Source organism: Mugil cephalus, chromosome 2, assembly GCF_022458985.1.
Source record: "Mugil cephalus isolate CIBA_MC_2020 chromosome 2, CIBA_Mcephalus_1.1, whole genome shotgun sequence".
Taxonomy (NCBI): Eukaryota; Metazoa; Chordata; class Actinopteri; order Mugiliformes; family Mugilidae; genus Mugil; species Mugil cephalus.
This window is the reverse complement of record NC_061771.1, coordinates 17,493,701-17,520,373: the sequence shown is the minus strand read 5'-3', so window position 1 is coordinate 17,520,373 and position 26,673 is coordinate 17,493,701. Positions and strand designations below refer to the sequence as shown.

At 42.5% G+C, this 26,673-nt stretch overlaps 1 protein-coding gene across 2 annotated transcripts in view; it reads left to right on the top strand.

Annotated features, from left to right (window-relative positions):
• The window catches only part of nr3c2 (nuclear receptor subfamily 3, group C, member 2), a 79,440-nt gene extending 53,063 nt beyond the window's left edge, over positions 1-26,377 (top strand). For both annotated transcript variants that reach the window (XM_047578500.1, XM_047578499.1), the window contains exons 4-9: positions 2,241-2,357; positions 5,761-6,102; positions 7,651-7,795; positions 12,151-12,281; positions 20,452-20,609; positions 21,355-26,377. In XM_047578500.1, the coding sequence (XP_047434456.1) occupies positions 2,241-2,357; positions 5,761-6,102; positions 7,651-7,795; positions 12,151-12,281; positions 20,452-20,609; positions 21,355-21,510 (1,049 nt within the window). In that variant the 3' untranslated portion in view covers positions 21,511-26,377. The remainder of the gene's footprint in view (positions 1-2,240; positions 2,358-5,760; positions 6,103-7,650; positions 7,796-12,150; positions 12,282-20,451; positions 20,610-21,354) is intronic.
• Positions 26,378-26,673: the final 296 nt, after the last annotated feature.

The following is a 26,673-nucleotide window of genomic DNA, read 5'->3' as shown; positions in this document are numbered from 1 at the left end:
CTGCCAAATCATGGCAGCTCCCTTGATGTGGATCACCTACTGTAGTTGAGATGCTATTTCCACAAATGGGAGCCCGACCACTCGTGTCTAGTGGTTATGTAAATATGTCAGGTTAAAAGCTGTATTTTAGCAAAGGCCTGAAGCCTGTCTGCCTTTTGTTTGGAAAGCAGATATATTGCCCCAGTGGCAGAGGACTGCAAGGCAGATTAAACTTGTTTAAGTGCTGTCACCATATTTGCTTTTCAGAAGAATGTCCTCATAACTGACGTGTGTTGGACCTCACAGACGACACCGGCTACTCGGCAGGTCGTTGCCAGATTGTGAGATCATTAGCTAAAAGTAGACGTGAGTGAATGAATGCCATTAAACAGCTTTTGTTGGCTTCCATGTAACGGACATTGCTGACAGCTGAACCAGCACAGTGTTAGTATCTAAGGAATATCTATCCTTTTATCACAGTGTATTGCATGAACACAATTAGGCATTTGTAAAAAAAGAAATATATATATTTTTAAATAACTTGTTTTGTACAAGTTGAATTTGAAAGATGCATCCCAAGGTAAGACTGAAAAAACAAAAAAACATTCATCAGTACCATAAGATTAGCATGCGCTGGGTTGCACATATCCGGAGGTAAACATGCCGCGCACACGCAGCATTCGAATACACACAGACAGTTGCATGCACTTCCACCATTGGACCACGACGCTGGCTGTCTCATGCCGTGTATTTCACTCTACAATTATTAACAAGATTCATGGGAATGAGCAAAACAGTTGACAGGAAGGCTCTCGAGTTTTCAGAATTGCCATTTGGTCTGGCCTATCCAAGCGCGAATGTGCAAAGGGGGGGGTGGTGGTGTGTGTGTGTGCGTGTGTGTGTGTGTGGGAAGGGGTAGTGGGGTGGGTGGGGTTGGTGGAGGGTGGGGGGGGTCTGCGTTGTGTTTCCTGTGTCGCAGTTTACTGTTTTTTAGAGCAAGAAAAATGGGCTTATGTAACGGTCATGTGATTTAGCCAGAAATAGTGGTGGGGCTACAGCTGCTGCCTCTCCTCCTGCAGCTCGGTTCCTTGGCTTTTGGCAGCAGCCAGACAGACACACTGCGCACTACTCCTGCTAGCTCAGAAAACAACTTCTGCTCAGTCCTACACACAAATACAAATACTGTTCTGTAGATTCAACAAAGACATTGCACAGAATGTAGCTGTTGGAGGAAAACTGCATGCAAACAACAAGCACGCCCCGCTGCTAAAAACATTGCAGTCTAGGCTGCAAAAAAACAACAACACGGAACGAACAAAAAAAAAAAAAAACACGCATAGATGCGCAAACGGTAGCACGCGCGCGGGCCGTACGCACATTTGGAAGATGCACACGCAATTTTAATAAAAGCCTTACACCGGGGTCGATGGGGTCACAGCGCCACACTGTACCACTCCACCTAGACCGCGATGTGAATTCTATGTCTGTATTTCTTTGTGGAAGCAGATACGGCATTTGCACTTGTTTTTTTTTTTTTAAAAAAAATGTTTTAATTGCCAAGTGGAGCAGCTTTGGCTATGTGCGCGTGCACAAAAGAGTGAGCGAGTGAATGACTGTATGTGTGCGTGAGCATGAGCCTGTCTGTGTGTGGGCGTATGGTGCTCTGAGGCTGGCGGACGTGTGGAAAAAGGAGGGATGGAGGAGCAGGCGTAGAGAAGGAGAAGAGAGGAGGAGGAGGAGGAGGAGGAGAGGAGCTGTACAGTGAAGAGCTAGTGGAGCGGAAGGAAGCTCTCTGAAATGAGAGATCATTGGGTTTAGCTAAGGGCTAGGCAGGAGGCAGGAGGGATTCTCACCATGTTAGCATCACTGTCAGGAATGGTCTAGCTGCAGCCAGTGTCCTGGTTCCAGTGAATTCTAATAGCCTCTTGCTTTTTTTTTTTTTTTTTTTTTTTACCCTATAATACACTATTAGTCAAACGTTGTGGAAGGTGAGAGGGGAATAATCACATGTAAAAACATTTTCACAGTGACGATCAAGAAATGTAGATCTCTTTCCTCGCTGACCTACATTACCAACAGTCCCCCGTTTGGTGCCGTTCATACAATCAGTTCAGTACCTTGTCCGATATGTACATGTCTCTTATCATTCCAGCTATTTATTTTTTTATCTTTCACAATTTTTTTTTCATTGCCACTTTGAACATGTCAAGCTGCACATGTGGTTTCTCATCAAACTGACACAGCATCTTGTCTTCTTGTAGGACAACACAACTACCTGTGTGCCGGGAGAAATGACTGTATCATCGACAAGATCCGTAGGAAAAACTGTCCAGCGTGCCGCGTACGGAAGTGTCTCCAGGCCGGGATGAACCTAGGAGGTGAGGACTGGCGACCTCGTCGCAGACTGGCCTTCTCACGTGTCTCTCGTGAGGCGTTTCAGTTTGTCTCTCTCTGCTCATAATAAGTGGGAGATATGGAAAAGTAGCTCTTGCTGTAGTCACTGGAGGCTCCAGGATGCTGAGTCATAGGTTGTTTGTGTGTGTGTGCGTATATAGTATATCTGAGTATAATATGCATAATGCAGCGACAGTAGGTGTGGATCCACAGTACTATATACGGCGCCAGTTGACAACGCCTGCAGACAAGTTACAGTATTGTGTTTTGAGGAAAGGCGACACTTTAGTTTAGAACGATGTGGTGGAGAGAAAACTGTGAAAACAAATGTATTTTGTTTATTGCCACGAACATATTCCAAATGCAGGGCTGCAGTGGCACACACGGAGCACACTTGATAGGTTTCAGTTTATTACTATTGAAGGAACAAATGATTCTCAATTCCTCAAAAGAAAACCATGAGCATAAACACAGAACGCTTCAACTTTGACCGAATCCCTCGATCAGATTTTTTGCCCTTAGTTATTTATTTAGATTACTACGGTATTTACAATACTCATTTATGAAATCTCAAATGTCCTTTGGAAACACATTAAAATTTTCTACTGTCATGTCAAATTAAGTCATTCTCTACAGCTCAACACAAGACTAAATTTGTCTTTATAGGGCCCAACACAGCAACCAGCTGGCTATAGGTAATCAAATACTTTCCAGTGCTTAATGGGTTTAATGTCTCATGAGCCACCCAAATGTTCCTTACTTTTAAAAAAGTAGTAACCCTTTAGCAGCAATTTATTGGGGGTTTAAAATAATTTATTTTGAATGTAATTGAGACGTTGGTCCTAGTGATGGAAACATCTCCAAATGTTCCCTGTGGAAATTTCCCTGGAGTGGAAATGCATCTACAGCAAAAGGCTGCAGTGTCTCAACAACAACTTTTTAAATGAAGTGACAACGGCGATGGGATCCAAACGGGACAGTTTGTCTTGTGGTGCCAGTTTCCACGGAAGGCTCTGTCAGAAGATAAAAGCAATCATTTACTTTCTATGTGAAAGTTCCAACTATAAAACATGTTGCTTGAACTAATGTCAACAATCGGAAATGGGACGGCCACTTGAAGTGAACTCCTCCATCGCATAGCTGTGGCCTTCCAAACTGGAGTGTTAAGGAAAGGATCATCTTTTGTTTACATTTGGTTCAGGGCCTGTGGCTTTAAATGGCAGATCCAATACCTGGGGGTGAGGTTTAGCTTGGAGCCGGTCCATACATCTGACAGTACAATAAAAAGAAAAAAGGAATCGGGAAGATCAGTTCCATGAACAAGACCCTAAAGACAACATTTCTGCAGCGCGAGCCTGTGAGAGCATACTTTTTTCATGGACAATTTGATTCGGTTATACACATCTTTGACAACAAAACAAAATGAAATGGATTTATTGAGTTGCTATGGAATATTAACTGAGCCCGGTTTGTTTTGCTTTGATATCATCGCTCTCTGAAAGCATAGAAAATGACTTTGCGCAGAGAAGACGGGTGGGTGCCAGTAATAAACTCCATCACAGGATTATAAGAGGCTGTGCGGGGGTGCTGGGGTGAAGGCGGGTCTCCTGAAACGCCATGTGAGCAGAAGCGGCAGCGCCGTTGGTGCGCTGTCTGAAGCGGTGAAGCAAAGCCAACAAAAAATCAGTTTAAGCAGGCACTCGGTCAGTCACGTAAAACACTGTCACTAGCCTCAAACATCCACCAGGCTCAGCATAGAAGAGAAACGAGGAGCGGCACCGAAAACCAGCTGAAACCGCGAGAGCGCCACCTGATCTTCATCCGTCGTCTGGTGACCTTCTGTCAATGCACCTCCAGCAACGGGCCATGAGCAAACAATGCTAAGCCCAGCAATCTACCGCGTGACATCATCATTTAACAGCAAACAATTATTAACATATTAAGCGCGTAGTAAGCGCGTCCCTTTCCGCTTAAGAGCTATGCGGTACTCAAAAGCAGCAGATGACCATGAGTCATGAATAAAAGCTGAAGGTTGCCAATGAGTGCGGCTGTAGTTTTGAGCAGCAGCAGCAGCGTGACCCACTGAACAAGGGGCTGGGCTGTCTATATGTAATGTAATGATGCTGTGTAGACGTATTTTTGTCATGATAGTTAAATTTTTGTGATGTTTACCTTGAAGCAACATTAAGTGAGAGTAGAAGTATAGAAAATATCTTTACATAGATCATTCATAAATTTGCTGCTGGTATAATATCTGCTTGACACCTGTGAGCTTTATACTCCTTGTCCTGGTCAACCGTCTGTCTGCGACATCTTGACGTAAAAGTCCACAGGAAGGGACGACACTGTCCCAGAAAACTTAAAGCACAGCGACAGCACAACGACTTCAAAGAATCCAAGAACCGAGGAGAGAGATGGAGCACCTTTTGGCTAAGATCAAGCATCGTAACTTTAAATTAGTCGCCACTTTTTTTTTTTCTTTAGCAGCAGCAGAGTTTTTTAGAGAAGCAGCGAAGGAGCGTCGCCGTCACATTAGCCACAGCGCAGGTGTTTAGCACGAGCTGCGCGCCCTATTGCGCAGGAGAAATTGAATGTGTCTGCGAGTGCAGGAACGCACCTGGAGCTGATAACCTACAGAAGCTGTGTTTTACCTTGTGTGTATTTATTTATTCATACCCTAAAAGGGATTTACATAATTTACAGTTACAGAAATCTTTACCTCAGCTACAGAGATGAAGGATGTCCTTGGAAATTGCACGGTGGAAAAATTAATCACTGTGCACTTAAGTGATAAAGAACAATAATAATAATAATAGTACTAGGGCATATATAGCTAGAGCATAGGCCTTCAACACTAGGGGGTCTGTGGAGGTACTGCAGGGGGCGTCACAAAATCTTTGATTAATAAGACATTTTTTTTATATATATTTTTAATTTCCCCCCCACAAAGTTCAATTTCTTTAAATACACATTAACATGAATCCAACATATTTTAGTAAAGGGATAAATGGAGACAAACTAATTTTTCAGTCAGTAAGTTAGGTACATTTATGTTTACGCAGCTGTTGCACGGCCACCATACTGTTGCATGTTTGAAATAAAAAAAATGAAAGTTTGAACCTGTTTATTATTTGAATAGCTTAATGTTGAATGCAAAATTAAGATAAAAATAGCACTAGTTTAATAGCACTAGTTTAATATAGAACATACGCAGTTGGTAGGGGGTCTCTACTTAATCTCTCATCAGTTTGGGGGCCCTTGGCCTGAAAAACCCCTGCGCTAGAGTGTTACACAACCTGCATCGTTTGTTATCTTAAACCCATACCATTGCCCCTATGACCTGCGATTGTGACATGCTGTTGATAAGAGCTGTTGTTCTCCCCACAGCGCGAAAGTCCAAGAAGCTCAAGCTGAAGGGGGTCAGCGACGACCTGCAGGCCTCCAAGGACGGCCAAACTGCCACAGGCGGTGTCGGAGGCGGTTACTTGTCCTCGGAGAAGGAGCTGAATGCCAGCGCTGCCAATGCCCTGGTGCCCCATGGGCCCGGGGTGGTCACACCTTTTCTGTCGCCCTCCATCTGCAGCGTGTTGGAGCTGATTGAGCCCGAAGACGTGTACTCTGGCTATGACAACACACAGCCTGACACCACTGACCACCTGCTGTCCAGTCTCAACCGCCTGGCTGGGAAGCAGATGGTGCGCATGGTGAAGTGGGCCAAAGTACTTCCAGGTTAGTGGCCGGTTAGAGCAGTGGGCTAAGGCCTAAATGCAGTTTAAGAGTGATTTTAAAGCCAGATCTGTAAAGGAGCTCTAACAGATATGACTAAGGGAAATAAGATGTGATGTAGATGTTCAAGTAGATCAATAGATATGGTTTTCGGATAAGACACTGTTTTTTTTTTTAATCCCACAAATATAATGTACTATGTGTCAAATTATTTCCCCCCTATACAAATGCTGTTAAATCTACTAAAATTTAGTATTTTATATTTTAAAATGAATTCTTCATTGACAAATAATTGAAAATCAGCTTTATTTATGGATCAATCAAAGAAAGCGGTTAACCTATCAGTTTAATGTATCGGGGGGTCTGTACTGTAATTATGGGCTGTGGATTAAATGAAGATAATATGCCCACATCTTCACTTTTGATCATTTTAGGATGCAACACCGCCAGTGTTTTAATTTGAAATATTAGGTCAGGAAATTATTCTGCAAAGCTTCAATAAGATTAGCAACGAATCCCATTTCACCATTAAATAGAATCAAGATTAGGTTTTACAAACAGAGCTCATTTACATCAGACGGTACGCTGAACGAAAGAGCTAAAGCATATCTCATTTTTACATATAAACCGCAGCACAAGAGGAAAAAAAACAACAACAACAAAAAACAGGGATAAACAAGTTCCCCTAAAATTCCAGTCAGTGGGAGACGTATTGAAAGATGCCTCACAGGTAGCTCTTTGAGCCTCTTTAATTTGCTGTATTGCAAATATTTGATACCTCCTCGGTGTCTGCTTGCCATATCCGGACGTATAAATAGAAGCCAGACAGAAGGGTCAAAATGAGTACCTTCGACTTTCAGATATGCGACTGCCTGCATTCAGTTTACATTTGGATGTGGCAACACGGGGCAACGTGGGCAAATAATGTCAGTGCCAATAACATGTTCAAGGAAAGTCTGTTAGGACTAACAGAACAGTTGTTTCGACATACTTCTCCGAGTCAAAAAGTCGCCTTTGATAGTTCACTTTCAGAACTTGTAATATGAAGTGACTAACCATTCTTTAAGCCAGAGACGTAACACATCCATATTTTCAGGTTCATATTATGCGTGTGCACTGAAATAGTCCCCGTGCCTTCAGTCAGTCAAGTCAGCTGTGCGTCCCCTATGTTTTGCATGAAGATTAGTTTTCAGCCAGAGTTTGGTTGAGACTTTGGCAGGGTACCTATTTGAGTCTATTTTTAGAGCTCCATAGACAACATGCCAATACCTTCAGGCCTCGCGGGATTTACATAAAACAAAAATGAGTGAATACTTCTCAGCAGCCACCACGTTTGAACAAAAATTGGCACAAAAGGGGTTTCGAAGATACAGAGTGAATAATGTGTAGTCTCAGGGAAACACATGCAGGTGCCAGGCTAAATAGGCACCTCTTAAGTTGGTGCTTAAGTCCAAATGGATTAAATCAGTGACTGAGTATTGTGTGCATAACGCTGTTGTCTCACGAGCCTTTCCTCTTCTCTGTGTGTGTGTTTTTTTTTTGGTGCGTTAGGTTTCCGGGGGCTGCCCATCGAGGACCAAATCACTCTGATCCAGTACTCATGGATGTGTCTGTCCTCCTTTTGCCTCAGCTGGCGATCCTACAAACACACCAATGGACAGATGCTCTACTTTGCCCCTGACCTCATCTTTAATGAGTAGGTCTATGCTTCCATATCTGCAGCAAAGCATACACATACGGCTCCGATATTATTATACCATCTATGTCACTGTTACGTCTTTATTTCTATGTATACAGCTACGGTTTCTTGTAGCCCGAAGCAATTAAACGTCCAATTTTTGTCGGCGGTTAGCTACACATAGAAACACTTTTGATGTTGTCTGAGGCTCTGTGGGATCCTCAACACACAAACATGTCTATTATAGATCAGAAAAAAGCACAGTTTATGTTACAGTGTATTTCTGCTATAATTAGCAGCTCATCAGACGGAAAAAATTGTGCATGAACAGGAATTTTGCCAGAGTAGAAAGTGTACTACTTGCTCGTTGCACGATTTCTGGCATTTCATTCTGATTCCTGAAAACAATCCAAAGGCCAAAGTGACTTTACTTTACTTTACACTTTAAACAAGGCCAAAATCTGTCTTCTTTTGTGCTTTCCGATGGTTCTTTAATTGATTGAGGCGTGCCAACGATTAAAGCCCAGCTAGGGCAGTCAATAGCCCACTTGATCAGTGTTAATACACACTGCCTGACAAAAAAAAAAAAAAAAGTCTGCGTAAAGTCTTCTTCAGCACATCCCAAAGATTCTCACTCTGTGGTGGCCAGTCCACGCGTGAAAATGATGTCTCATGCTCCCTGAACCGTCCCAGTTTGAGAAATGAGATGATTTAAGAAATGAGAAGCATCGGCTGGGGTTAAATAACTTGCACCTATTCGCCCATGCACCTATTTGCTTAGAAGGAGAAGGTACCGTACGTATCAGGGGGCTTTTTACTGGACGGAGCAGGTCGGTGATGAATTGAATGTGATAGAATTAATCAAAGAGGAGGATAGTAACCGGGCAGCCTGCTGGAGAGGAGCAGGTTCAGTCAGGGTCAGCCTTAAAAGCTCCAAATAATAGCTTGTATAAGTCTGTGTCAGTGGGTCAGTTTGTCCCAAATAAATAAATAAATAAATAGATAAACAGGCAGCACAAATGCTATTGTGCAACGCGGTTACAGACTCCTTGGGCCTGTATGTTTTTTTTTTTTTTTCCACTATGTCTGTTTTCTGATCCTCAATCAAATTTAAAGCCAAGTGGTTTGCTGAGGATTGTGTTTCCCTCTGTGTAATTTTATCGCAGTGACTTAATGATTTATGGTATTTTGCGTGTCCACTTCTGAATATGTCCTTATATGGAGAATGTGTATATATATATATATATACACACAGATCGGCCACAGCGCTAAAATGGCTGACGGGGCAAGTAAGTAGCATTTATCACCTCGTTACAATGCAGTGTTCTGCGGGGAAATATTTAGGCATTCATGTAAAGTACTTAGCGCCCACAACCATAGCAACAACACACTCTGATGGCAAGTGGACAACACGTCCTGCTGAACCACAAAAACTACTTAGGAATCGCTCGATAAACATGAATAATGGCCCAAGGTGTTGACCCATTCTCCAAGCTTCCTAGATCCCAAACAGATTGAGTATTTGTGGAATGAGCTGGAACAAGCCTGACCCATCCATCAACCCCAAAGACACCACTACAGACACCACATGAGACCCCCAGTAGGCCCACGTCTATCCCCCGGTGCGACGTTTTGAAGTCACAAGGGAGACCTACACAATATGAGGACGGTGGTTTTAATGTTGTGGCTTGTCGGTGTATAATAAATTAATGTGTATATTTGGAGGAGGTTTATTTTCCACTCTGCTGCGTTGTATGCTGTGTGATGCACTGTAGTCATCGCCGGTCCCCTGTATTGAGCTCGTCAGAGCCGAGGAGACGTAGAGTGACTTTCGTTGTTGACCTGGATGCTGGTCACATTGCACGCTCCTCCATCAGGACAGCACGGATTAGGCTGTCGAATCCACTGCGTCGTTTTGGGCTAAGGTACGTGCGTGCTTCCCCCGTTGGTAACGCAGAGGTTTTCAGGTCATTGATATTTCAGTCAAATATGGGGGATAAAATATGCCCATAACTTTGCTGAGTCAGTCTTTTGGGAAGTAGACACCAACTCAGCTATCAGATTGAAATCTGTCTTGGACTGAGCATAAATAATGCAGATGCGCATTTTACATTAAACACAAGGTAAGACCGCATAATGTGTGTCTTTGCCAGAGGCGGTCCTAGGTTCTGGGGGGCCCCGGGCAAAGTCGTACTGTTTGCGTGTTATCAGTCCAAACTAGCAAAATCTGTAGGGTCTGGGTTTAAGGGGTTCATGGTTGCTACTGCAAAACAGGCCAAAGAGTAGCCACCCTAGGACACCCTTTCTAATTTTACAGGGCCTCTCCTGACGGTGCACCCCTGGTCATGCCTTCAGGGGATAAACAAAGCTACTTGCTGCAATTCAATAAATGTACATGCTGGACAGAAAAACTGATCGACTTTGTGTGAAAGTAGCAGTGAAATGCAGCGTATGTAAGCAATACTTCTACAACTGAAAGCTTGGCACTTATAGGTTTTTTTTTTTTTGGTATCATTGATTGTATAGATGTAAGTTTTTATATTAATTTGAATGTGGATCAGTTTCACAGACACGTTTAAACATCAGTTTTCAGGTTAAACCTAAGAGCATACCTGGAGATAAGAACAGTATTCTACTGATGTTAAACAGTGTGGTCTTTGTTTAGCGTGCATCTTAATTCTTCACTTGTCAACAATTTGCCATCTACCATCAGCTTGTAAACTGCTGGAAGCAGTACAACGATATTTATATCATATCACTGCTCCTGTGCCAGCTCACCTGTCAATCAAATACGTACGCAGTGCCACACACTCAGAGACTAAATAGAGACCTTTTTTTACCCTAAAAAAAACATTAAAAATACATTTTAATTTTTTTTGACATCGACATTTCACTGTCAAAGAGCAAATGACAAATTGTGATTTCATTTTAAGACATTTGCCCGTATGTTGTTCTCCTCAACAAGCTCATTTTGTTGGCTCCTTGCAGCCGAAGCCGAGTCTGAACTTTCTTTTCTCCTCAGTCAGAAACACACAGAGGGCGGAGAGTTTAAGACTGAGGGGGGAAAAAAGAAAAGAGAATCCGAGTGAGAAGAAGACAGGCACACAGAGATATGGAGAAATGGGAAAACAGAGAGGGATGGAGTGAGATTGCTGCCGTTTTTTTTTTTGTTTTTTTTCTTCTTCTTACCTCCCCCCAAAAAAAACCAGCAGCTCATTTTGGGCAGTGATTCAGCAAAAATTGATTTCAGGAAGAGAGTGCAAGAGAGAGAGAGAGAGAGAGAGAGAGAGGGAGAGAGAGAGAGAGAGGGAGGAAACGTGGTGAGACTTTAGAAACTCCAGCCCAAAGTTGTATCAAATGATGTTATGCTGCACTTTGCGAAACTGCTCACATACACGGCGCTGCTCAGCAGGGAAACAGGTCTACTCAGACACCGTCACAGTTATCGGTTATGTAGTGGAGCCCACACCTGTGCAGTAAATACCCTAAAGTGCTATGGTGTTTTTAACAGGTACAGTATGCGCTTGTCTCCTAACGGCGTACAAAATATTTAGTTTGGTGCCTTCGCGGAGTAAAGTCTCCACTCTCACTGCCTTTATGCGTGTATTATCGACGAAACCCAAACCTCTTCCATGTCAGGTTAACTCACGCAGCTTGCATTTAATTACTGTTGCCCTAGCGCGATTGGCGATTTATAGTGGAGAGAAGTGGCATCTGGAGCCAGAGAATCTGTGGCATCTGCAGAGCTTGTTTCCGATTGGCCCGCGCTTTATCCCCTCTAATGTTTCCTTCCTGTTTTCGTGAACTCTGTGACGCAACCGAGATTATTTTACTGATAAACTGTGTGCGAAAAGTGAAGGGGAAGGGAGAAAGTCTTGGATTGCACGGTGAGCAAATCACGTGTGTTTGGCACATTCACGCACACGGGCCCGTTTAGTAAACATGTACATGTGCAGCCAACATATGCTCGTGTGTGTGTGTCACTTCCGTCAACACGCTGCGCATAAGTGCACGTCCTTCTTATGCGTTTCTATGGCGACCAGGGTGCGATATTAGGTTTTCTGTAGGCTGCCACAGCCTTGGAAAAGTGGTGCATCTGTGCTGTGATACAGTACGCAGAACTCTGCAATCTGGGGGGATTTGGTATTCTGCTCTTAGCCCAGACTAGCTGGATCCTCCTCTGCACTGTGTGGAAATCCCTTTTTTTTCACCGGACTGAACTAGTTTGGTAGGACTGGAGTGAGGATGCCAAGTGTTGAGTTGGTTTTGATAGAGATAAAACAATAACTAGGGAAAGAGCTGTAAACAAATGTATGCTTGAATGTATATATGTATATATTCTAAAGCTCAAAATGTTTCTTTTTTTGCCATAGGGAACGCATGCAACTGTCGGCCATGTACGACCTGTGCCTGGGCATGAGGCAGGTGAGCCAGGAGTTTGTACGATTGCAGCTAACCTACGACGAGTTCCTCTCCATGAAGGTCCTTCTGCTTCTCAGCACAGGTAGGCAGTGAGTCAGTGGCCTGCACACATGCTCTTATTCATTAAAGTAGAAAGACTGGACACCGGTAAAAGAGAACCACTCTGGACCGTCTTAGTACCTGACAACAGCTGGTAGACTCAAGGAATGGAAATGTCCCAGCTGCCCGGTCCCATCTGCAGATGCTGCATTCACCACGAAAGTTTTCGAACAGGATCGATCCAACAATTTGTGAGGATTACAGTCGGCGTTTTATTGCATAACTTCACAGGAAACATTTCATGCGTAAATTAGAAAAACTTAAATTTCCACATCAGAGTCGTGCGTGAGTCCGGTTTCACAAAGCTGGGCCCCATCGGTGACTCGTTACCTGCAGTTAGATCCAAGTCCAATCTGCATCATGTCCCACACATCCCACAGCTTACATGTATTCGAACGCAGGCTACATTCAGGAGTCATTCTCTTAAAGTGCTTTGTTTTATTTGCGCAATTTGGCAACAACTTTATGCAAAGCTAATGGCTACCAAAAGTCTCTCAAAATATATTAAAACAAGACCAATGTAGCGTCTCACAGTGGCTCAGAAACTGCTTTAATTAAATTAGACCAGCTTTACAACATGAACCTTAAACGCCACAAGAGAATCATACATTATAGGACAATTAAAGATTCAGCTTATTAGGTGAATTTTCCTTCAACTTATTTAGGCAATTAAAGTCAGTTAATAAGGTTTTATAGCCTCATTAGACTAACAGCTTCACCTAATATGAAATATAGTCACTTTGTGAAAAAGACTAAAAAGTAGAAACATTATTAACTGTTTGTTAGATTAAGTACATACTCTTATTTTATCTAGTGTTAAAAATACTGCACATACACTTTGATGTCTGATTTCTCACCCACACCCCACTCCTTTTCAGTTCACTTTTACCTGTTAATTTATATAAGTGTTTTTTTTTTGTTTGTTTTTTTGGCTTTTGCTTGGCATTAACACAACACACGCTGCCACCCTTACATACATTTTTTTTCATATGCATTGAATTGACTTATGTGTGAAAATTACCAGGATGAAAATCCCAATTTACTTTACAATTTGGAATAGCAACTTTAAAGTATAGCATGGCTTAGAGGAAGTTGCCATGTTTAATTATTGTCAATTGCTGAATATATGTGGCTAGAGCGGTCATAATGTGGACTGTTACGACCTGTTATATGCAACATCTCCCACCCTTCTTACCTAAGAGACTACCTCTCCCCAGTGGCACTGTACAGGGGTGCCAAAAGATAGGTGGAAAAAGGGAGAAAATTATTAAACCATCATCATAAAAATAAAATTTTGTAATATAATAATACAATATAGTAGTAAAATAAGAGATCTTTTTGCTGGGAAAAAAAGTTAAATATCTGCTAATCAAAAGGCAAATAATATTGGCCAACCACCCCCCGTGATTCTGCGTGAAATGGTTTGTTCCTGCCTCAGTGCATCGGTTGCGCAGGCAGCGGTCTGTAGTTGCTGGATCCATAGACACAATAAATTATTACTATGGCTACATCGGTGACAATGCTGCCCAGTACCAAAGAAAATTCAGGGTTTAAAAAAAGGAAAGAGGGAAAAGAGAGAGAGGAGAGACAAAAAAAAGGGTGCCAATATGTGAGCCATTTCTACTATAACAAAGGTGTGTACCCTCAGTAATTTGTGAGTGGCAGAAATGAACCTGTTCACAGTGCAATAAGCTAACTAGCTACAGGCTAGAGTTAAGGTCCAGGTACCATTCATTCATTTGAATTTCAGTTCAGTCAATAAAATGGAAAAACAGTTACTTCATTATTAGTTTTTAAACGTCAAACTTCAATTTCTATTTCTAATATTCAATTGACCGTCTATTGACTACATTAAAGTCCCTTTACTGTACTTCATGAGGTACTCTGGCCCTGAGTACCTCATGAAGTACAGTGTTAGATACCATGTGTCGTCCCTACTACCTTTTTTTTTCTTCATCAAAATGAAAATTTTTGAACAGTAAAAAAGTTTTGAGTTTTCCGGTCTGAACTGAAATACAAATGAATGAATGGTACACGGATCAACCGTTCAGCCTTTACCATCAGGGAGTGGGGTCCAATTTTATTAATTTATTTTTTTTTTTTCATGGGGCCCAAAACTCTTGGCGACGCCCATGACTCTCACACAGGAAACGTACTGATAACACTACACTTTAGATGTGTTGGCAACACCTATCCGATTTGGGGACCGCAATCATTGTAAAAATCTGTTAAATCACGCCTTAAGCTCATAGATGGTAACCCATTAGCACAAATAACAAGTGTGAAAATACACTTGATGTTGCGTGCACCTGTTGATGGGGCAACGTTCAACGTGTATAAGGAAAGGGAGATGGCATGAACCTATATCGCTCGCTGAAGAGAGTCTCAGTGTGAAGCCTCGCTCTGTCAATATACGCCAACGGCCACTGCAGCCTCACAGGAAAGATGTGTTGGACAGAGCTGCTCAGTTGGAAACGGAAAGCAGTGGTTTTTTCCACCACCTCAACATAATGTCGGCTGCTGCTGTCACAACTTTACTGTCCACACCCACAGTTTTAGCTATTGAAGGGGTAACTGTAACACTTAAGGCTACAATGGGACTCGATGTCTGCTGCAGTCGTGTGTTCATGCAAATGTCAGTGTGTGCTTTTTGTGCGTCAGGAAGTGTTAGAGACTCAGATAAAGATGGAGACATGGGGGACGTGAAGAAGATTTGTGGCAAGTCTGCATGCATGCTTTTTGTTAATTTTTTTTAACTAAGTTCTGCCATTTGTCCTTTACTGATGCAAAAAATTCATTCATCGCTAGTATATATATCTGTTCAGTGACATCAGCAAATACGTTCAGCCTTTGCCACCACTCCAACTGTTCCGTCCTGGCACAGCTTCAGCTAGCTAGCCTAACACTCAGTAACAGAGAAGAGACTGCAAACATCCGCGCTTCCACTGAGTCAACAGCGTCATCTTAGCCTCGGGTCGCTAACGTGAAGCCAGCAAGCGCCTCAGTTGTCACCATTTAAAGAGATTTGGATAATTATACATAGCTCCCGTGGTGGTGCACCTTAAAGTACTAAAATACACATATCGTTAGCCTAATAGCATAATTGCCCAAGTCATATTTGAACGTTTATGGAAAACTCCTACATAATATTCAGAAATTCAGAAAGCACATTGGTATTTTTGTTGATATTGTAACAATAAGTCAAAAAAAAAAAGACCTAGATAATTATACTTTTATTATTATAGTTTAGTAATTTTATAATATACAGTAAAGTAAAGGAAGGATGTCAAACTTCTCTGTTTTCCATTTATGGCCGAGTGCCAGGTTGGAAACCACTGGACTAATCTACCAAAATGTAACACTGTATATAAATGTACTTGGCCCTTTATTGTGCTCTCTAAGTGCATTTTGCTAGCGGTCATGTGGTGAGAAAAGAGTGTGGTGATATTAATGAAATTCAACGAGTAGCGATGGTGTCAACTTTGAAATGCGAACAACGTCCATGACTTCCTCCAAATTCACAATATTTCAGAAACGTCTGCTGTGGGAAATACATAAGAGAGTTACCAAGGCAACCAGAGCCTGGACCATCCACTAGTGATCAATGGTCACCTCCAAAGCAACTGACCATGATTTAAATGTAGACGAAGCTCTAAGTAGGATTTCAATTTAAGAACTTTTATCTATAATTAAAAGTTCATTATGCTGCCATATTGGATACGTTTACTTAAGTAATACCGGAGCTATTAATTTTTCCTAGACTTTATAAAATCCTGCCAAATCTCATGTGAAATAATAGTTGAGTTGCACACACACGGGAAAACAACTCAATCAGTGAATTTGTCCGACAGCATTTTTTGGGGAAACGCTAAAAGTTTTTTTTGGCTTCATAGTGCAGGGACATGTGGAAGAGGCAATGTGAAGGCGTTTTACAGGCATAAAGTTTCTGGCTGGGCTCGTGCTGCTGGATGTTGTGGAAGATGAAGGGGCGAGACAATACAGAGAGAATAAGAAACCAAGAGGGAGAAGCAAGATTTAAAGAGTGAAATCCAACAAACGTTGACACTGAAGGCTCGCGCTGGCGAGGAAGAGACAGGTGCACGGCTATGGGGAGAAGGAAAGGGAAGACAAAGGGAGTGGTGCGACGGCCGAGCTGGTCCTTCTGTTGCCGTGGCCTCCCTCTCCTCTCCTCGCTGGTCCTCTGGAGGTTTTCCAGAGAGCCCTGCTGTACTTAATAAAGGCCAGTCAAGCATCAGGCAGTGCTCCAAGACCTGCTATTTTTCTCCACTTCCTTGAAAGCCGGGCTGGAATTTTGAAAGGGAGGGCGTGGATAAAAGAGGCAGGGATGCAGAATCCAAACAGGGGCATTAAGGTGCTTCACAGTCGGTTCAACCTGCCGTGGTTATTGGATTTAGTCGAAAATGTAACTGTAAAATACGAGGGACGGCGGAGAGAAATAATCGTCCGCCGCTTCATTTCTCGTGACTACTATTCCACATGATGGAGTGACTGTGCTGTGTAGGGGATTGGCAAAGCACTTGTGGATAATTTGGAGAAAAAAAAAAGAAAAGAAGGAGGCGTCCGTTGGAGGATTTTCTGAGGCGCTGTAGGAAGCTTTCTTAGTTACAGCCATTCAGATATAATGCTCGGGCCTTGTGGAAGGAGTAGCGGTAGAAATGTTTACAGAGGAGGTGTCAGAACTTGTCAGCTGGGCAAATACTACACAGTACTCAGTGAGTGTGTGTGTGTGTGTGCCTTCTGGCTAGTTTGAAAGGAGTGTGTGTGTGTGTGTGTGTGTGTGTGCTACATAGAGAGAGGCAAGGGGGGATAAAGAGAAAAGAGACAAGGGCTGTTATTCCTCTCTGACCTTGGCTAAGGTTTCACTGAGCCTGCGGTGTCTCATGACCCTGTTTGGATTTAGTACAGGAGAAGTGGCCTGCTCAGACCAGTTACAGTCCTCATCTCCCCACAGATAGCGCCGCCGGATTAACTCGTTCATTTCTCGCGTTTCCAAACCGTCTTCTCCAAAATGGCTGCCTCAAGTGCACAGGCGTGCTCCCTGAACCGACAGGGGCCGCCTGCTCCTTAAAATACGGCCCTAATTTTCATTTTATTCCTCCATAAGTCGTTTGGCGTCACGTTGGAATTAGGATTTGCTTTTATCCTAGGCCTCCATTCAATTTATTTATTTATTTTTTTGTTACTGCGGTCGTGGCTAGTTGTCAGCTCCCCCCAATAAATAATACCCGTTACCAGTTATACAATCTAAACTCCGCCACCCTGTCAGTTAGGTATGTAGCAGCAACCCAGAGCAGGAAGCTGCATGTCTTTTCCAAACACACATGCTAATGGCATCTAGCTGCATGAGATGTGTCTGCTTCATTATTCCACACACAGCGTTTCTGTTGTGGATTCGCAGCCGACACTTCAACGTAGCTGTGCTCCCGATAAGAAATATGGCCCGGGTTGATGGGGCTCTATACCTGCAGCGAAAATCAATTTGACACCATTTATGGTGGTTTAAATGCCCTATTTCAGGGCTGCTCGCGTTAACGCCCCAGAATGCCAGGTCAGTTTCTAATCAGGGCGTATGTGGGTCAGTGGGAGTAAAACAAAAGGACCAAATGCGGGGCAGGGTTTTAGCACATTCTCATCATGTCATCCATGAAATCTATCAGAGAAATCACAGCCTCCGCGCCAGGGCACAATGTGTTTTCCGATCAGCTTAGCACAGCTTCATGTATGCTGCACCCGAACGTGCATTTCGTGCGTTAAAGAACTATGGAAGAGGCCGGAGAGAAAACGAGAAGGGAGGCAGCCAAACACAAGCACAAATGACCTGTTCTAAACAACCTGCAATCCTAACAGACGAGAAGCAGGCTTTAGCCCGTGGCTATACACTCTGCAGAACGCAAACAGGTCCAGTCAGTTGCCGGTTTCTGCCAACGTTCCTGCAAGTGGTTTAGCTTTATCTGGGGCACGCAGGCTACTCCTCCTCAAGTTAAGAAGAACCCAATCTGTTTTGTCTTTTCAAACGGGGGCCGTTTAAAAAGACAAAAAAAAAGAAGAAGAATAAGAAAAAGAAGGAGGTTGGGACTCACAGTTTCACGTGCTGCACTAAGAGACATTTTGGAGTAAAAAAAATTACGAGACACAAATACCTTCGCTTCTTCTCGACATGTTTAGCCATGTCAGAATTCTCTGCGAGGGGAAAAAATTTGGTCATTGTGTCAGTTGTGGTTAAGTCCCTGTTTGTTCGCACGGGAGTTTTTTTTTTTTGCTTCGGTCGCAACGTACGCATGTTGAGATATATTATATACATTTAGAAGAAGGAGAAGTAATGTGTTATTTTATCAAGTGAAAAATAAGTACCGATTCAAAGTGTAAGAATGAGCTATAGATGGACGGATAGATAGATACGTTGTTACATAGATAGATATGGATCATCACAGTAAGGCCACAGGTTATGAAAGCAAACCTCCCCTGAGTATAAACAGCACGGCAGAGCAAACTCTCACAGTATGCATCACCATTTCTTAGTCTTGGCTGAAGGAGAACTGAGGGCGTTCCCTCAGACTGATCCGAGGTATGCTCTTTGAGAGGCGAGGTGTTTCTTAATCTGTTCGCCAGCAGCTGAATGTCATTAAAGAGTTTTGGCCGACGTCCACGTCGGTGACTTTGCTCCCCTGCACACGGAGCAGGGAGAATATATTGTGGGCACATCCTCACAGCGCAGCCACCGATTCTTCAAATTGGTCTGAATTTCCTTTAGCTGCGAGTGCATCACTGCCACCATCCCAGTCACTCTGCTGTGAATAAAGGTCGTAGTTATTTAATAGCGCCGGTCACCGACCCAACTGCTTGATGAATGAGGTTTGGCTAACCGAAGCATTAAACCCTTTTAAGTCACATAAGCACTGTTGTTGCCTGTTTTTTTTTATTATTCTCTTCTTCTTCTTCTCTCTCTCTCTCTGCTGTCACTCAGATAACTTTTAATCAATGCCTTTCAGTGTACCAGTCGTCTTTAATGAATCAGTGGCTACACATGAAAACTAATTACCACTTGAAATGTTGAAAGTGGTTGTAATGAGTTGCTAAATAGGCTCAGGTCGTGAACACAGGGAAAATGTCCAAAAAAAGGAGGAAAAAATAAATAAATAATTAAGAAGAGAAAAAAAAAATGCTTCTGTGTGGGAGTCGGAGCATAATTCACTAAGCACCTCTAATTACCCGTTACACAGTTACACATTTCTGCGTTAAAGGAACATACTGGTGGCTGTGCATGGCTGAGCCCATTACCTGCAAATCAAGTGCACCGTGCGCCACTTGCCAGGTGTTGCTGCGCCAGTTTATAGACACTTAAATTTCTTTTTGAACTTCGCCGAAGTTTGGATATTTCTTTGTTTTTTCGCTAACGCTTGAACATTAATTCTTGATTACATTTTTTTTTTTTTTTTTACACTTAATTCAATCAGGCAGCTTTATTGGGAATTCATTTTGAAGAGAAAATTGAAACAGAAAAGAATAAACGAATATCATGTAGTTGTGTTATATGTATTATAGTCGCTGATTGATTGTCTTCTGTATTAGAGGTGTGTCCAGCGCAGCTCGTAAATGAAACGGTTTATCTATTTGTTTTTGTGTTAATGCAGAGGCAGCCACTGCAACAGAGTTGACAGCATGTATAATATTCTGATATTGGTATATACCGTCATAAGTCCTTCGATTCAGTTCAGTTTTATTTATAACAACACAAATTGTCTCGAGACGCTTCACAAAACTTCAAAATAAACCTGGATACTAGAAGTGTAAAACAAAAAGCCACTGAATTATCCATACGGTATGTCAACATAGAAATACATAAATCAGTCTAACACATTACTGTAGGACACCGCCCTTAAGTCAAAGTATCCTATGCATTTAAGTTGACTTATTTAAGTTGACTTATGAAAGTCATTAATGTCTTGAGGATTTATTATCAAAGAGGAGAAAATGTGCCTTGCTCGTGAAGGAGAGAATTGTACATGTTTTAATTTAATTTAAATCCCTTCATATTATAAGGGTGTGACTAATAATATAGTAGTAACACAGGGGTCACTTTTAAAATAACGTTACGATCACGTTGATGACAGAAGCATTTGTCTGTCCCCCAGTTCCCAAAGAGGGTCTGAAGAACCAGGCGGCGTTTGAGGAGATGAGGGTTAATTACATTAAGGAGCTCCGGCGTTCGGTGGGAAAGGCAACCAACAACTCCGGCCAAACCTGGCAGCGCTTCTTCCAGCTCACCAAGCTGCTGGATGCCATGCACGATGTAAGTACCCTTGCCCTGCCGGCCCACAGAGAGCCAGACACATACAGCACAGCACAGCACAGGCTTCCCTTGGCAGCCTCTCTCTTAGTGCCATGCCTTCACACTCGCAGCGAGGTGTCCAGTGACACTTCAGGGGCTCTAATATCACTGGAAATGTTTCTGAGTAAAATGGCAACATAGTGGATTTGGATAATGCGTTTACTTAGCGGTTCAATGGTGCCGTGGCCTGCAATAAGGATTATTGCATCCGACTTTCCCCCCGAGGGGGAGGTTATTTTGGAAGAGGCGGTGACCAGGCTGTATTGGTGAATGGAACAGAAGGGGATCAATACCAGCTTGCAGTTTATTGGATCAGAGCTCACAGTGGACACTGTGGCAAATGTGCTAAACCACTGTCATTTCTCTAATGCGCGGGTCAACCGGTGCATGGCAGGATGACAGTGCAGGTAAAGCTTTAGGAGGTGAGAGTCAAATGGCCTGAATTCATTTACCACAGTGGCTTGAGTGAAAGGTGGGTGATGGGGGGGAGGTTAGTGCTGAGCAGATGACCTTTCTTTAAAGAAGGCCTGCTCAGGGGAAAAAAAAAATAAATAAAAAAAATCAGTGGTGCCCCCAAGTGGTGAGCTAGATAAAACTGAAAAGGGAGTGAACAGAGTGGAGGCTCACATGTTTAAAATGTTTTTGAACACATAATTGGTTCAGATGATGCTGATCTCTCGTTAAATTGTGTGTCTGTGATGTGCAGCTGGTGGGGAACTTGCTGGACTTCTGTTTCTACACCTTCCGCGAGTCCCAGGCCCTGAAGGTGGAGTTCCCCGAGATGTTGGTGGAGATCATCAGTGACCAGATACCAAAGGTGGAGTCGGGCCTCACTCACACAATCTACTTCCACAAGAAGTGACTTCGCTACACGACCGGGACACAAGCAGCGTAAAGAGCCGGGAGGGAAAAAAAAAATAAGTCAAAAAAAAAAAAGACGCGAAAGTAGTTCAGGGGAAGAGAGAACGTGCGCGAGGGAAGGCCCCGAGCCGACGGCCTGCGCCCCCGCCGCCCGGTACACCAGCGTCCTCGTCTCGGGTGGGGGAAGTGAAGCGGCGTGGCGGCGGAAGCTTAAAAAAAAAGGGGGGAGAAGGACTGCGCCCTGCAGTCGCCGCGAACGGTTCGTAGCTGTGAATAGTGTGGGAAGACGAGCGCGACATGCCAAGAAGGACTTGTGACAAATGTGACAAAGTATCCCGAAGTAACCCCCTCCTCCACCTCCTCCACCCCCTCCTCCTCCTCCCCACCACCACCACCACGACCACCACGTCCCCCCCTGCCCCAAAGACGATAACAGTATTTTCTATGGAGACAAAGCCATACATTTCTTAGGATGCGCTAGACTACATTCACTACATGCACACACGCTGGTGTAGAGGGGGAAGCGATACACTTCACTGTCCACATGCCTTCACGCAAATGCACAGACGCACTCCACATGCACTAAAATGAGATTCCCTTAGAAATGTAGAGAAGGTGAAAAAGAAAAAAGAAAAAAAAAAAAGGTTTTTGCAAATATTAACTCTGGCTTATGCAGTCTTTCTCAAATAAATAGCACTATGAAAAATTATGCCGATACATAGATTTGCTTTGCGGTGTAGCAACAAGACTACAGGGCAAAGGACATTACGAGGAGGCACAGAAATTCGAGATTGTACGGCGACAGAGGTCTATTCGGACATATTCCAAGGGCTATTCAAGCATCATCATAAGCTGAGTAATTACATTCAATCTAATCAAGTCCAAGTTGGAAGCTCAATCGGTATCACAACAGCCATCACTGACATTCAACATGTTGTTGTTTTTTGTTTTTTTTCCTTTCTTTCTTAAGAAAATGTGTATTAAAACAATCAAAACTAATATGCAAAAGTCCAAAGCTAGAGCTGTTTTGAAATCTGTCTCTCTTGTGTAGAAGAAAGCTCACGCGTGAAGCTCCCATGTCGTACGGTCACTACTACTACTCTAGAGGCATCGTGGTGTAGAGAATTTAAGACAATATTGATGAGAGATTTTACCTTTGTGCAAAAAAAAAAGAAAAAAAAAGAAAAGAAAAGAAAAAAAATGAAAACGGTCAGGAGAGCTGCAGGACAGAAAAAAAAAACATAATGCATTTACGGAAACGATTTCAGCGGAGTCCGCTCGTAATGGATTTGACTGAGGTGCATCCATGGTAATTGCTGTCATTTGTGTTATCTCCAGAGCAGCTGTCCAAATGTCTGTTTTTACTCACAATGAAGCAAAACCAGCCCTTTGTGAACCAACACTTATCTACTCTTCCCAGAAATAATAAAGCATTTTATAAAAGCGTGTTGCAAAGGTTTAGTTTTTGACCAGCCAGTCATTTGACATTAAGGTGCTTTATTTCTACAAAGCCAGGCGAAACATAACATGTACAGTAAACTCGTAGACGGTCCGCACAGTACGCCACGCGGACACAGACACACATACTCTGTAAAGTTGATATTATCCGAAACGGAGCGTTAACTAACGCGGCGCTTACAGCAAAACAGCTAATGTATCAAAACCCGGGGCCGATGTGTACAGGTATTAACAACTTCTTTAAAAACACACACACTATTCAGCTGTTGTACAGAAGACCTTCTTTTGAGGTACATGTTGGTGAATGCTTGATGAAGAACAGACTCTTGCGTTGGTATGATCACCTTTCCTTTGTTCTTTTTTTTGTTTTTTTTTTTTTTTTTTTTCCTTTACCTTTGGGCCAAGTACTACTATCCTCAGCGTAGCAGGCCGAGTCATCTGGACCATTAACCCGCCTCACACCCCACTGGTTTCTGGGTTGTTGTGGAACACTACTACGATGCTACTGAAAAGCGGGAGAAGAAAAACAGTATGTGTGTGCGCGTGTGCAAGGGGGGCGGGCGGGCGGGGAGGATTATTATTATTATTGTTATTATTATTATTAATTTTTTTTGTGCCCTGTAAGTGTGTATTTACATGTACGTATGGAGTGGCTTAAGTTTGTGTGTTGTTTTATTTTTATTTTTTAAATTTGTTTTTTTTCCTGGCAAGCGTGTGCATCGCTGATCTGCTCCTTCAGCGTGGGTATATTGTGCGTTTATGTCATGGGATTAGCCATATCCTATTTCCACATTTAGATTTGCACAGAGGAGATACAATGTGAAATGAGGCATTAGTGCAGCTAGCAGGAATTGTCTGTTTCGATAAGCAACTGTGATAACGCGGGGAAAGGAAAAGGAAATACATAAATAAATAAATAAATAAATAAACAAACAAATAAAAAAGACTTTCTGCATGGTCACCCAGCCTAAAGTTAGACGACGGCGCGGCACCATTAGCACGGCGGTTTGCGGTCGCGTATTAGACCATCGACGAAGGAGGGAGCCGTTTGAAGATCAGCATACAGTGACATGGAGGTGTCGAGATCGCAACCGTCATTTGAGATTGAACTGAAATTATTAGGCGGGACTTGGGGGTGTGTGTCAGGGTGGGGTGGGTTGGGGCTTTGTTTACTTTAGATTTTCGCTGGAGGATAGGTAGTCTGTGTTTTTTGGAAAAGCAGAACAGGATGTTTCTAATCACAAAATTATATTTATTTAAGCAATTGTGGGACGAAACTGCTTTTAAAGGGCCTCGCTGTTTGAGCGGTTTCCAAATTAAAATTAACAGTCACATCACCGTGTGTTCCCGCCACAACAACTTCCCGACAGTACACGATCAGAAAGGCCTCGTCTTAAAATCGCCCTTACACTAATCTCTCACCTTTTCTTTGTTTTGCCCCTTTTATTATTTTTAATTATTATATTTTTCTCATTCTTTTTCAGGAATAATCAAACTGTCTAAAGGTTCATAGGATGAATGGGAAAGTATTTTTGAGAGAATTATATTTTGCTGGAAAACGATATTTAAGTACTTTGTCTAAAAATGATATCCTTTTTGTAAAATGAAATGTTATTGCATGCTTTTTGATGAGATGTTTACATTGTATTTAAAAAAAAGGGAAACTTGTGCCTTTTTATCTCACCTGATTTACAATTTTACAGTATATATTGTAAATACAGCAAGTCCTTATGTTGAGTATAGTATAAAAAAAAAACATTTCTACTTTAACCATCTTGTTGGAATATTTGGAGAAAAAGAAAAAAAAAATCTATGTGTTTCCCACTCGCCATGTTCTGTGTGTTGGATCACAGAGACGAATTCACAGTTAAGGGTTGGCACCACCGAGGGCCAAAAAAGGAGAAATGAATGTATCATAAATTGTGAGAGACTTATGGAACTTACTACCTGAATGTTAGAGAAAGAGAGAGTACATTTATTGTCTTCTCATTATGTAAAACTATTTGACTTTGCATCTTTTGTTTTCTTTTTACGCCATTATTCTCACGTCTCGAAGACGGAGGGGGGAGGAAATAGGAAAAGAAATCAAAAAAGTATATATTTCGTGAAGACGCATGATACGTGATGGATCTTTGTTGCTGTTGAAATCGTCGATGAGCGCCACGATAAAAACCGAGAACTATCGCAACCGTCGTGGGACGCGCCAACTTTGCGCGCGAAAAGAAGCGAAAGGCGCCGTAGCGAGCGGCACGTCTGGCCAGTTTGAGCCGTGGGACGTCTTCTGCCGGTCACGGACGGGGACATGTTGCAGTAACTGCCAAAATCAGGCTCAACCACAAACAAATAATTTGACCCAAAGAATGACAAGACGAAAAATTCTTGACCCATGAATCTTTCACAGACACAAGCTCCGCCTTTTTTGGCTTCTTTTGTTTGCTGTTTTTTTTTTAAGGTATAGTTTGACATTTTGGGAAATTCTCTTATTTGGTTACGACTGGCTGAGAGTTGCGTGAGAAGATCGATTCCACTCTGGTGTCTGCAGGGTAATAAAAACAAAAATGATAAAATAAAAAATGAGGAAGGCTTTCTTAGCTTCGTATAAGGACTAGGAAGACGCGCAAAGTCTGATAAATTGCATCAGTATCACTCGAGGCAGCGTCGGCCGGGGGGCTTGTCTAGAGACTAGCATCAGTGGTTGAGTTGCATTGTGGGTTATGTAAAGCTGAGAGATCTGAGCGCGGTATCGACCTTTCTCATTTGACTCTCGCTAAAAAAAAAAACTAAAAAAAACCCAAAAACAAATGAGCCCATTTCCCAAAATGCCAAAACCATCTTTCAGAGGAGTGAGATTAATGCACTGGTTGTTAAATGGTCATCAATCACCAACCAACTGCAAACGATAAAATAATAGTAATAATAATAACAAGAAATAAAAAAATCCATCCCCGAACTCGTAGGGAGTTATCTTCAGAGCTGTCTGCGTCTAAATTAACTCTCGTTTCCGGCGCGGATGACTCAGAATCGGTCCGACTGCCGTTTCACAGTACACTTATCGCGTCGCCGTGCGTGGGGTCACATCGTTGCCATTTTCTGTTCACAGCAGTGAATCGGGTGTAGAGAGACTAAGCCATATCTCCACAGCCATGGCAGTGCATTTCTTATTGATATATACAAATGCTTTTCTTTTTTTTTTTCTTTTTTTTCCAGTTCCAAAAATGACTTTTTACTCAGATGCTTTGTACAAAATTTCTCAGCAACTATCCAGCACACACACATACACAGTAGACATCCTTCACCGTAAACCAATAAACCATCTCTGAAACCAGTTACTACTGTATATCTTGATGCAGATATTGCCATACTTGTGTTTGCAAACTATTGCAAGATTCTAATAAAACCGTTAAACTGATCGTTTGATGCGTAATTTGTCTGCTTTTGCTTGCGTGTGTGTGTTTTTGTTGTAAAAAAAAAAAAAAAAAAAATATAGGCACTAGCTAGGAAATGTGGCTTTATAATAATAACAAAAAAAAAAAAAAAAGAATGGAAAGAAAACGGCTTGTTTGATCTGGATGAATTCGTAACAGCTGCATTTGGTGGCTGGGGAAGATAATGAGCCAAAAAACACAATGTTAGCATAGAAAAACAGAGGAGACGTGGAGCGGCAGCAGGTACAGCAGTCACAACGAGAGGAGATGAAGAGAACAAA